This window comes from Capricornis sumatraensis, chromosome 16 (genome assembly GCF_032405125.1).
Source record: "Capricornis sumatraensis isolate serow.1 chromosome 16, serow.2, whole genome shotgun sequence".
NCBI lineage: Eukaryota > Metazoa > Chordata > Mammalia > Artiodactyla > Bovidae > Capricornis > Capricornis sumatraensis.
The window spans coordinates 44703181-44716054 of NC_091084.1; the positions used below are offsets into that span (position 1 = coordinate 44703181).

Genomic DNA, 12874 nt, shown 5'->3' on the forward strand with positions numbered 1-12874 from the left:
AATCTTTCCCATTCTATTGTATAGTTCATGGGTTCACAAAGAATCAGACATGACTGAGTGACTTTCAGTTCAGTTTAAGAATCTTGGGCCTAACCCCAGTATATCTTCTGAAGGCATATATGCATAGTATAGTGCCTTTATTCAGAAACAAATTTTAACTGTCTTATCTTAACAGTCTTTTCTCTTTTGCTTTATTCTTATATTAAATATAATAAATGTCTTTTCAACATTTGAAGATACTTCTTTTCTTCTGTTTAATACCTACCCTTCCTGTAAGATGCCTTAAACCAGATGATCTTGTGTGACACACAATAGGTTGGGAAACTAGAATGAAGGTTGGCATTTTGGGACCATTCCTGCACTCCAGGAAAGAAATGTATGTCAGGAATGAATTGCCGTGCAACATGATTAATGAATGCAATTCTAGAATCATGGTACTTGGTATTGCCTCCTTCCTGGACATTGTCCTCTCCAGACACATTTCTCCAGCAGAGGCTGGTAAAATGAGCAGCAGAGACTCTAGAAATGAGCTGTAAAGCGCTGTTGCTTAGTCTGTGCCCTGTTTTCCTGTAGTTGGTGAGCAGACAGTTGTACGAAGTTTCCCCATTGCCTCCATCACCAAGGAGAAGAAGATCACAATGCAGAATCAACTACAACAGAACATGCAAGAAGGACTGCAGATCACATCGGCGTCTTTTCAGGTATTAAGAAAGGGAGCTGCCATTGTGCTATTAAAATTTTTCTACAAATGTTGTCATTTGTAGACATTTGTCATTTCTACAAATGATGTCATCTACAAATGATAGCCACTTTCTTTTGATCATATATGGTCAGGAGTTAGAGAAGGAGGATCAGAGGTTCTGTGATGGTAATCTTTGACTGAGTCAGCTCGTGAACAGCATTGGATTTATTTAATCCTCTGTTTCCTGAGCCCTTGAGTCAGCTCAGAGTAACAATGGATTATCTGTCGATATTGAGTGATCTCAGAAATTCAGACTCACACTGTTGACTCTTATTCTCTGCCATGTAATACTTCAATTTGTGTTTGATAGAGCCTTTAGATAGCATCTCCTGGCATCTGTTTTTGGAGGAAATGCTTGTGGCTCTTCTATGGAAGAGGCAGATCTCTGAGAATTACAGAGAATTACAGCTAGGGCTAAAATACTGTTGATTATAAGTAAACTTTGATGAAGCAAAGATTTTTCCGGGGAGCGCTGAACATTTCAGAACTTGTGGGAAGTACTGATACTAACCAGACACTCAAAAGAGTGATCTTTTCTTAGTTTTGCTTTAAAAAAAAAAAAATTCTTGAAAGCACATTTTGCTCTTCCCACTCTTGTGCCTTGTTTCTGGCTTCTCAGATTTCCAGGGGTTCCAGTTCTTGCCTTGTTCCTTCCAGTCAAGAAGCTCTCCCTAATACTTCCATGTTCTGGTTGTGTGAAATGTAAGCCTTCTGATCTGTAGGTCCAGACCTGCTCTGGCCTCATGACAGTACTGATCTCTTAGGGATTTCTTCATTATTCCAACTGCCAAAGGACTCTAAACTAGAATGCTGTGGTCTCAGAGCTCTGCCTCTTCCATAGAAGAGCCACAGGCATTTCCTCCAGAAACAGATGCCAAGAGATGCTGTCTAAAGGCTCTATCAAACACATGGGTCTACCAATTAGGATTCTAGTCAAACTTAATTTTTTCTTCCTAGATTTATAAGTATATCTGGATAGGAAGACACTTCCTTAGGCAAAATCCCCTATCTAGGACCACCAGTGGTTGATAAACAAGAAGGACACAATTCCTACTCCAACCACTATAAGTTAATTTCCCTATTGCATCATAAAAAAGACAGTCCTGGATTCCCTGGCAGTCCTGTGGTTTAGGACTCCACGCTTTCATTGCTGAGGGCCCAGGTTCAACCCTGGTCAAGGAACTAACATCCTACAAGCTGCACAGTGCAGCCAAAGAGGAAAAGAAGTTGAGAAAAGATAGTCTTAAAGAAACCCAACTTCAAGATATATTATTTTCCTTATCAACCAACCATCTTTAACAAGTAAACCTTTCTGAGCCCTCAATTTATTGAGCCCTTTTTTATTTTTAAAAATTTTAAATTGTATTGCATGATATCCAAAGTCCCTTCAATCTCTAACCTCTTGTCATTTAGCATTGTTATTTTTTTGTTATTTCAGTCATTGAGGGGGAAGCTCTCTGGAAATGCTTAATGTTTCTGATACATTTAATTTATTTTGTCTCTAGTTGATTAAAGTAGCATTTGATGAAGAAGTGAGTCCGGAAGTAGTAGAGATCTTTAGGAAACAGCTGATGAAGTTTCGTTATCCTCAGTCCATGTTTACCACCTTTGCTTTTGCTGCTGGACAAACTACCCCACAAATCATCTTACCCAAGCAGAAGGAAAAGAGCACTTCCTTTCGGTGAGGAGTCAGGTTTCTTCATTTCAGTTCTCCCAAAGTTGATTGCCAGGGAACGTGACCTATCTCCTAAGTCAGTATGTTTGCCATTCTGTCTCACCCGCTGAACGAAGCTCAGGGGTTATGGAGAGCAGCAATGACATATGGAACAGTCATGTTCATTGCTTATGATGTATTTTTAGAATGTGAAGTTCTATTTTCCCTTTTTCCTCTGTTGCTCACTTTCTACCTTTGAGCAGTCCCTTCAGTTTACATCAATATCCAGGTCAAGTAAACAGTTTTGTTCTGATTGAGAGGTGAGAACTTTTTTTTTTTTTTTTTGAGGCTAATTACTTAACAATATTTTAGTGGTTTTGCTGTACATTGACATGAATCAGCCGTGGGTGTACGCATGTTCCCCATCCTGAACCTCCCTCCCACCTTCCTACACTGGGTCATCCCAGTGCACCAGCCCTGAGCACCCTGTCTCATGCATCAAACCTGGACTGGCGATCTGTTTCACATATGATAATATACGTATTTCAATGCTATTCTCTCAAATCATCCCACCCTTGCCTTCTCCCCCAGAGTCCGAAAGACTGTTCTATACATCTGTGTCTCTTTTGCTGTCTTTCATATACTATCTTTCTAAATTCCATATATATGTGTTAGTATACTGTATTGGTGTTTTTCTTTCTGACTTACTTCACTCTGTATAATAGGCTCCAGTTTAATCCACCTCATTAGAACTGATTCAAATGTATTCTTTTTAATGGCTGAGTAATATTCCATTGTGTATATGTACCACAGCTTTCTTATCCATTCGTCTGCTGATGGACTTTTTATTTAATATCAAATTTATATAAAGGTTACAACATAGTACAAAGGAGTCCTGTATACCCTTTACCTAGATTCACCAATTGCTTATGCTTTATTCCATTCTCTTTATCATTTTATCTCTCATATATATTTTTTTAAACATTTGAGTTACATACATAATGCTCCTTTATTCTTTAATATGTCAATATATATTTCTAAGAACAAAGACATTATTTTATATAACCACAGACAGTAATCCAACCAGGAAATTTAATTGATATAAAACTTTCATCAGGCCCAGATTTCACATTTGAATTTTGCGTATGATCCTTTGCAGCTATTTTTTTTCTGTCTGGTAGAGAATCCAATCCAGGATCAGTCATTGCATTTACTTTTGTTATATTTCTTTAGTAGGAACCCTTATTTTCTAATGAAAATGTTTAAGAATGTACGTTGAAACATTTATGTTTGAATGATTACAAAATAACAATTGCTTTAAAATGTTCTTCAGTTAGTGGTAAAATATAAGGGTTAATATTGCAGTCCATTCACCATTAATCACCTGGAATTTGGGCATCTGCTAGTACAAATTACATATTAGGGTTACTCTGTGCACTTTGGAGAAAAGGCCTTCCTTTTGCCTGAAAGTGGGGCTGGGTGGAGATTATGGGCCATTTGAGGTTGCAGGCAGTATGTCATTTCTAAACTGCATGGCTAGCCGCTTGTACCATTGTTACCTGCTAAGCAAAGGAGACCATACATATGCAGGTGTGAGATGCTGAAGAAGGAGGAACAACATTTTAAACATTTAAATGGTGAGCCAGGCATTGCATCTTAGCACTGTGGGGTCACAGAGGAGCCTATGATTTTCATATTTTAGCTCTCTATGAAAGAAACAAAGCTTTGTATGGTGTTTTATGTTTAGAAACTATTGGGGTGAGGGTGGTTATATATCTGTAAAATCAAGCTTATTCTATCAAGCTACAACAGAGACATATCAATTTTAAACCTTAAAATCTCTTAGTGTTATCTTGCATATATAAAACAAAAGATACAGCTCTAGCTGGGAAAACATTCAAAAATCCCCTTGAGTTTAAATTACATCTAAAATGATTCACAATAGGCTTAATTTAGGAAATATCTATATTCTGTGAATTCTAACAATTACATAAAACAGCATTTTAATTTGAGGTCCATAACCCTCAAATTTACATTTCAGATCACTAAAGATGAGGTCTGATAAAACTATTTGACTGTAAAAGAATCCTTATCACTTTTCATTGAGCAACAAGAAAACATAGGAAAAGTTCTGTTGTTGTATGTGGACAAATAAATCAAAAACTTTCTTACTTGAAACCTTCACCTCAATATGATTATTCAGGAAATGGGACCTTTGTTTAATTCTTTGGATTATAAATATCTACACCCAGAATTTCTATCAGCAATAAAAAGTAAACTATTTAAATAAAGTACTTTTAGATCCAAATATCTTAAGTCCTAGTTTCTCTGTAATTAAAGCTGATTCTCAGAAGGATACTCAGATTCTGATTTCTTATCTTTTCTCCTCTCAGGAAAGGGAATTATGTTAATTACTCTTTTCCATATCTCAGAAGGTTTCTAGTGTCAGAAGGCAGGACACTACACTTACATATTTAAAGCATTTAAGAAATAAGTGGAGGTGCTGCCAGCCACATTTGTGATGATCTTTAAAAAAAGCCTATGAGTTAGTAGAGATTCTCAATCAGTAGAGTAGGAGGTAGGCTGGCTCTCCATGCAGGAGGACTTCTGCAAGCATGGTCTCTGGGAACTGGTGGAGGCAGTGGCATGGATAAACAGAATGGGTTGGGGGCATGCTTGACAAAAAGCCAAACTGAGGAGTTTAGATTGGGGATGATAAATAGTCTGTGTCCCACTCTAGGTTCTTGCACTTTTTGCCTAACACAGTGTCTTGATGATAACAATGTTTTATAGTAAATTAGCCTTCTGCCATATAAAAAGTGACCTGAAGAAGGAGAGGCTTAATGAAGGTCTGGACAATACTAGTGGGTGTGGCGGTAGAGAAAAAACAAGTTGAGCAACATGGGTATCAAAAAATGTAAGTGGCATTTTCATATTAAATTAACATTCTCTTTGGTTTTATAACTCGTAGCACTTTCTCGAAAACAATTGTGAAAGGTGCTAAAAGGGCAGGCAAAATGACAATTGGGCGGCAGTATTTATTGAAGAGGAGGACAGGGACAATTGTGGAAGAGAGAGTGAATCGACCTGGATGGAACGAAGAAGATGACATATCTGGTATGTGAGAACTCATTTTTCCTTCATGAATGAACTTTGTTCTTTCTTCTTATACGAGTAAGAACAAGAGATAAAGACATAGCTGCACTTAAACCTGACTCTTAAAAACCTAGACCTCATAAGCTGGGAGGTACTTACCAGCTTCTCAGAACTGGAAAAAAAATTTTTTTGTTGTTTTCCCAGTATTCCATTGCTCAGATAAGATTCGGTTAAGTTGTATTCCTCCCCTGGGCTTCCCAGAAAGCGCTAATGGTAAAGAACCTGCCTGCCAATGCAGGAGATGAAGAGATGCAGGTTCACTCCCTGAGTTGGGAAAATCCCCTGGAGGAGGGCCTGGCAACCCATTCCTGTTCTTGCCTGGAGAATCCCCATGGACAGAGGGGCCTGGCGGGCTACAGTCCATGGGGTCGCAAAGAGTCAGACACGACTGAAGCAACATAGCACACACACACTCCTCCTCCACTAAATCCATAGAGCTAATTGGCCACTGTTATGTGGGTCTCATTAAAGGGAGAAAGAAAGAAATACCACTGCATTGGAAATTTAGGTATAAAGTAGTCCCCTGTACTTTATTGTTATGGAATAAGAATAAGAAAATAAGGACATAAATTATTCAAAGTTGAATATTTGGGGTTTTCATGAGAACATTGTGGGTACTCCTAACCTATATGGGGAATCAAAGATGAAGGCATTTTTAGATGACAAGAAAAAAATGCCTGCTAAATATTTAAAAGAGCAGAACCTGGGAAACTGAGATAATCAGGAAACCAGTAGCAAAATTTTTCTATTCCTTAACCCAATGTCAAGTATGCTTATGGAATTAACACTAGAGAGAATCTGATCTAAGAGAGAGGATGCCATTGCATCCTTTTTCTTCTTAGACTCTAAGACTGGATCACCAGTGATTATACAGCTACTACTTTTACTGCCACTAATAACAACAGAAGAACATTTTAAAGAAAGAAATATCTTTAGAGAGATCTTTGGCCAAAGGTCTCCATTTCGGTATGTGTATCTACAGGCTTGCCTCTGGGGGCAGTGAGAAGACCATTTATTGGAACCCGGGCTTCTCATAGTCACATGGAAAGCCATACAAAAATTACTGCTACCCATCACTATTGACTCTTATAATATAAAGCTTTTATGATTTCACAGAACAAAAACTTCTTCTATGATAATTATTCCATCAAAAGACCAAATTATGTAATACTCTTTGCTCTTCTGAAGATAAGAGGCCAAAACAAATAAAACTGATACTTAATGATGCATTTGCATTGTGAAGTTCACAAACTAAATCACAAAGGCTTATATTTATAGAAATAAGCTGGGATAGTTTTTTTTTTCTTGTAATTGAAGAGAGCTATATCTTTCCCTTTGACATTAGAACTTTGAGTACATTTCCAAAAACTTTGAAAGGTTAATTTTAATTCTCTCATTGTAAAAATAAGTAGGAAAGTAAATTAGGACAGTTTTTAACATGGACTTTTTTTTTTTTTAAGTTAGAACATGCAGTACCAATTAGGAATGTTGTTGTTTTTAATCCTCCCTAAAATACTTGGTTATTGGGTAAACTCTTCCAACATCTAAAATTTTAAAGGCTTCTGTAACCTGTGATTGCAAAATTGAGGGAGTTTCCCATGTACACCACATCCTCTGATAAAATATAACTTCCACCAAATATAGCTTCTTCATATCTAAGAAAGATCCTTTCCCAGTAGTGAACTTCTGCTTAATTAAAAATTTCTAATGAGAGTTTATGCTCTTTAAAGTTAACTGAAACCTGATGAGTTTGTGTAATGATTATATTAGACGTGAGTTTTACTAATAGGTTAGTCTCTCACAAAGTATAAGTGTTTACAGAGTCCTAAATAGAAATCACTCCAGGTGGACATTAAAAATCAAGCCTGACTAACAAAGAAAAATATGGGTAATATATTCAAAATTATATTGTTTTTAGAAATTTTAAGTTACTATCCCTGACATTTTGAGTTAGTTGGGCTCCTAATATTTTATTTCCTGACTATTACAGTTTATGTTTGAGCATAATGATGCCTCATAGAAGTTCTGTGATTCAATTTTTGGCATACATAGCACCTCTAACCCTAATATAAACCTCTCTTGGTTAAAGATCCTCTTTAGAAGGAAGTTTTTAATCCTCTACTTTGAGCTATCTCATTTCTTCAAAACCTGTTTCTGCCATCAAGTTTCAGATGATAGTGAACTCCCCACAAGTACCACTCTGAAGGCCTCGGAGAAATCTACGATGGAACAGCTAGTAGAAAAAGCTTGTTTCAGAGACTATCAGCGTTTAGGTTTGGGAACCATCAGTGGCAGCTCGTCTCGCTCTAAACCAGAGTACTTTCGAATCACTGCCTCCAACAGGATGTATTCACTCTGCCGGAGGTAAGTCTGTTAGTTTCTCCAAAAGAGACCTTCCTTTCTTCCATTTGAGTCTTGAATGGGCTATTTGCATCCATAGCCAAGAGAAAGAGATGCTGGAAAATAGGAGCAGGGTGTCCAGGGGTATTGTGTATTTAAGGGACATTTTTTGTGCAGCATGTGCAAGCGTCTCACTGACATTCTCAGAAGTATAGCTGTATCACTGAACAGTGCCTATGTTAGATCAGAAAGTGGATGGTAATAGGTTTTGTCCACTTTATGAATTTCCCATATTTGTCTTTCTCTTCCCATTTGCCCCTCTTCTAGCATGCCTGAGATAGCTTGAAGTAGGAATAGAATTTGCCCAGGCAGAGGAGAGATGAAAATATACTGTAGGTCAAGGGACTGCAAACTTTTTCCTTAAAGGGCCAGATAGTACATATTTTCAACTTTACACAGCATATGTTCTCTTTTTGCAGCTATTCAACTCTGCCACTGAAGCAGCCATTGCCTGTACGTAAAGAAATGGGCAAGGCCGGTTTGGGCCCACAGGCCATAATTTACTAATCTAATTGTAGGTTAGGTTTCCTTATGTTGTCTAATTAGAATTTTTTCAAGAGATATTACTTAAAGAATTTAAATGAACACATGTTCTTTTTTCTTTTGTGTCTACTGCTCTTTTATATATATATCTGTTAAGCCCTATTTCCTCCTTTATATCTTTTAAAACTACATTTTTACCCTCCACAAGTTTGATCATTTTCAGGTAAGTTCTTTTCTTTGCATGTATAAATTTCTGGTTTGATTAAATACAATCACACTGTGAAAGTACTTTGTAACTTGGAAGTCTTGTACATATTTTAGAAAGTTGTCTTAATGCTACTATTAGTTTCAGCCCTGCTGTTCTTGAAGAACTGTAGATATCTCATTTTAAATGACAGTTTAAGTGTACAAATACAAATGTGAAACTTGAGAAACGAATTGGGAATCTAGATTGACATTTGAGATAAATAAAAATTTCACATTAAGTACCGAAAGGCTGTGACTTTGTTGAGTATGCAGTAATTTTCTTGATACTCTGTCCTTCTAACTAAATTCTAACTGTAAGCAAAGGCATAAGGTGTGATGTCCTGCTGTTTGAGAAGCTGGTTATCAAAATTTTATCTGACAGTGAGAAAACAGATGTTATTTATCATTTCACTCTGTCAGAAACAAAATAAAATCTTAATAGACCATTTATTCTAATGATTATTATAAGGAAATTATGGTGATATTAAATAGCATAAACCTTTAAGCTGTTAGAAGGAAATGGAATAGTTAATAATCCAAAAGAAGGCAAGAAAGAGAGAAAAGGAATCATGCAGTAGATGGGACAAGTAGAAAGCAAATAGTAAGATGGTAAATTTAAATTCAGATATATCAGTAATTATGTTACTTATAATAGTGATAAATGTTCCAATTAAAAGAAAAAGATAATCAGAATTTGTTAAGCTTTATGCTGCTTTTAAGGGCTATATCTAATATACAAAATTTCCAAAAGGTTGAAAGTGAACAGAAAGAATACAGCATGCAAAACCACCTTTTAAAAATAGAGCTATTGTCAATATATAAATATTAAAATATATTTTAAAGTAAAATTCTACTAGCAATAAATGGCTCATAATGACAAAAGGTTCATTTCATTCAGAATTCATTATGACCAAGTGTAGTTTATTACAAGAATGCTAAACTTGCTTAACAATTGAAAATTAATCACATAGTTCACCACATTAAAAGAATTACAGACTATTGTAAGTTCATTGTATACAGAAAAGCATTGTATAAAGTATAATATATGAGTTTTTACAAAAAAACTTTAAGCAGATTGGAAATACAGGGAGAGCTTCTTAATTTCCTAAGGGTCTAAAAAATATATCCTGCAGCAAAAATTACTTAATGGTAAAGTATTGACAACTTTTACTCTGAAATCAGGACAAAAATGCCTGCTATCACCACTTCTAGTCAGTGTTGTACTAGAGGTCTTAAGAAGTACAAAAAAATTATAAAAATAAATAATAAAAGAAAGATTGAAAGGAAAGAAATAAAACTGCTTTTCACAGATGATCTGATTATACAGATAGAAAATCTGAGGGACTCAACTGATAAACTTGTTATATTAATAAGCAAATTTGCAAGGTTATTATAAAAAATTAGTCATATATATACACCAAAAACAAATAATTAAAAGATGAAAATTTAAATGATGTTATTTTGATACTATTAGTACTATTTAAAGTAGCACTAAAAAACATTATTAAACACTTGGGACTAAATCTAATACAAGATGTATAAAATCTCTACATGGTTCAAAATAGTATTAAGGATCACAAATAAATAAATATGTAATGTTCTTGGACTAGAATATTCAGCACTCTAAAACTGATTTCTCCACACATTGACCTATAGAGTCAATACAATCCCAATCAAAATCCCAGCAAAATGTTCATAGAAATTGAAAAGATGATTCTAAGAGTTACATTAAAATGCAAAAGGCCAGAAGTAGCAGGATCGTCTTATAGAATAATATTACAGGATATCAAGACTTTATATGAAGTAACAGTAATTAAGGCAGTATGGAATGTTCACTGGAATAAACAATAGATCACTGGAACAAAATAGGGAATATAGAAAAATCTCAACATATGAGAACACTTGGCTTAAGATAAAGATAGCATTTTAAAATAGTAGAAAAAAGATATTTCTCAGTATATGGTGCTAGATATCCATACAAGGGAAAAATTAATTTTGACCTCTACCTTACACTGCACAGGCAAAAATCAATTCCCACTGATCTGTAGAGCTACATGATCTATGTGAAAAAGGTTAAAATTTTAAATAAAGCTTCTAGAAGATATTTCTTAAGACAGGAAAAATGCTCTCCATAAAGTAAAAGATTGATGTTAAGAAGTTTTATATATCAGAAAACATCATTAGGGGAATAAAAAGGCAATAACCAAAAGCAGAGGATATCCTCTTTTGTGAGGATATCCTAAGATGCTTATGTGACTCTTGGCATAACTGATGCCATCTTGGGCCCTAACAGTTTCTCCTGTCTTTTTGCTGACCCTGCCCAACACTGTACTATGCAGTGAATCACTTCTCTGTCGTCAAGAGCTTTGTAGTCAGTAGATATTATTTAATGCTTATTAGGACCAGGTAGTCTGTATGCTCTGTTAGTTCCCAAACAATGATGAAAACCTTCCCTGAAGTATTCCCAGGGCTCTTGAGACTAGTGACCTATTATTCTTAACTTGGGAATGCACATCCTGTTTCCAGGCACCTACCACCATACCCTAGGTTGACTATAAAATTGTCCTGGGCTCAGAGTATAGTAGCAAATGTTTCCTAATCATTATCCACTGATAGATCCCACCCTGTGAGTAAGTTACCCTCTAATGAACTGATCCGTTTTATTATTATATTTATATAAATATATAAATTTACTTATGGAGCTGCCTGCCTCATGCTTTAATCTCAAGATGACTTCTCAGTTTGGTAGGCACTTTTAGTTCCCTCCATCTTCCAACAATGCTCATCTTTAGTCTTCAGATAAATACAAATTCAAGTCCCAATGAGACAACTTTATACCTGCAAAAATGGCTAGTAAAAAATGTTGAGCAAGTAGAACTCTTTATTGCGGGTGTAACTGTAAATTGGTTAAACAACTTTAGAAAGCTCCCTGGCAGCATCTACTAAACTTCTAGACATGTCCTGAACATGTGCACAATCTGTTACATATTTCTTGGAAAGTGTACTCCATCTGGGAAAGCATACGTACTCCCAAAGAACAACTACAAGAATGTTGATGGCAACATGTTTCTTATATAGTCAAAAGCTAGACACTACTCAAAATTAACAATAAAAGGGTTAGATAAATAATATAGTCACATAGTGGGATAATATATACCAACAGTCCCTACCTTTTTGGCAACAGGGACCAGTTTCATGGACCTGCAGGCGGAGGTGGGTGTGGGGGTTTAGGTTATTATGTGCTTTATTTCTAATCTTACGCCACCTCTGATCTGAGAGGAGGTACTGATCTATGGCCCAGAGGTTGGGGACCCCAGCTCTACAGCAACGAAAATGAACAGACCACAGTTGCATGCAATAGCGTGGATGGGTCTCATAAACATACTGTTGAGAAAAAGATGCCCCACACACAAAAAATAAATTCTATTTGTTCCTTTTGTGTAAAATTCAAAAAACAGGCAAAACTCATCCATGTCAAAGATGTTTAATGATAATCTTTGGAGGAGGAAAAGGGAGAAACACTGATGGGGAGGTGACACGGGGGGACTTTTTGGGTGCTGGTAATGAACGGTCCATTTCCTGACCTAGGTGCTAATGATACGAATTTCTTTTTGTGTTAATTCATGTATGTGTCAAGCCATTTGTATATGTGTTATTCTTTGATTAGAAGTTTCCACTTTCCAGAGTGAGTCAGTGTCGCTCAGTTGTGTCCAACTCTTTGCGACCCCATCGACTACAGTCCATCAAATTCTGTAGGCCAGAATACTGGAGTGGGTAGCCTTTCCCTTCTCCAGAGGATCTTCCCAACCCACGGATCAAACCCAGGTCTCCCGCATTGCAGGCAGATTCTTTACCAGCTGAGCCACAGGGAAACCCAAGAACACTGGAGTGGGTAGCCTACCCTTTCTCCAGCAGATCTTCCTGACCTAGGAATTGAACCAGGGTCTCCTGCATTGAAGGTGGATTCTTTTACCAACTGAGCTATGAGGGAAGCCCTAAAAGTTTCCACAGCAGCTCCTAAAGCCCAGTCTACCTCAAGGCTTCCTCTGGTACCCATGGCTGGTAGCTCTAAGTAGTGGTGGTAGAATAGGGTGGGTGGCAGGATAAATGGATATATCTTTCATGCTAAATGACACTGGTCCTGAGAGTAGCCTCTTCTGGCCTTCAGGCTCTATGCTTTTTACCCTAGCACC

At 36.5% G+C, this 12874-nt stretch overlaps 1 protein-coding gene across 3 annotated transcripts in view; it reads left to right on the top strand.

Moving 5' to 3' along the window:
* The window catches only part of SBF2 (SET binding factor 2), a 499999-nt gene that overhangs the window by 433094 nt on the left and 54031 nt on the right, over window positions 1-12874 (top strand). For all 3 annotated transcript variants that reach the window (XM_068989002.1, XM_068989003.1, XM_068989004.1), the window contains 4 exons: window positions 574-701; window positions 2248-2423; window positions 5368-5513; window positions 7718-7916. In XM_068989002.1, the coding sequence (XP_068845103.1) occupies window positions 574-701; window positions 2248-2423; window positions 5368-5513; window positions 7718-7916 (649 nt within the window). The remainder of the gene's footprint in view (window positions 1-573; window positions 702-2247; window positions 2424-5367; window positions 5514-7717; window positions 7917-12874) is intronic.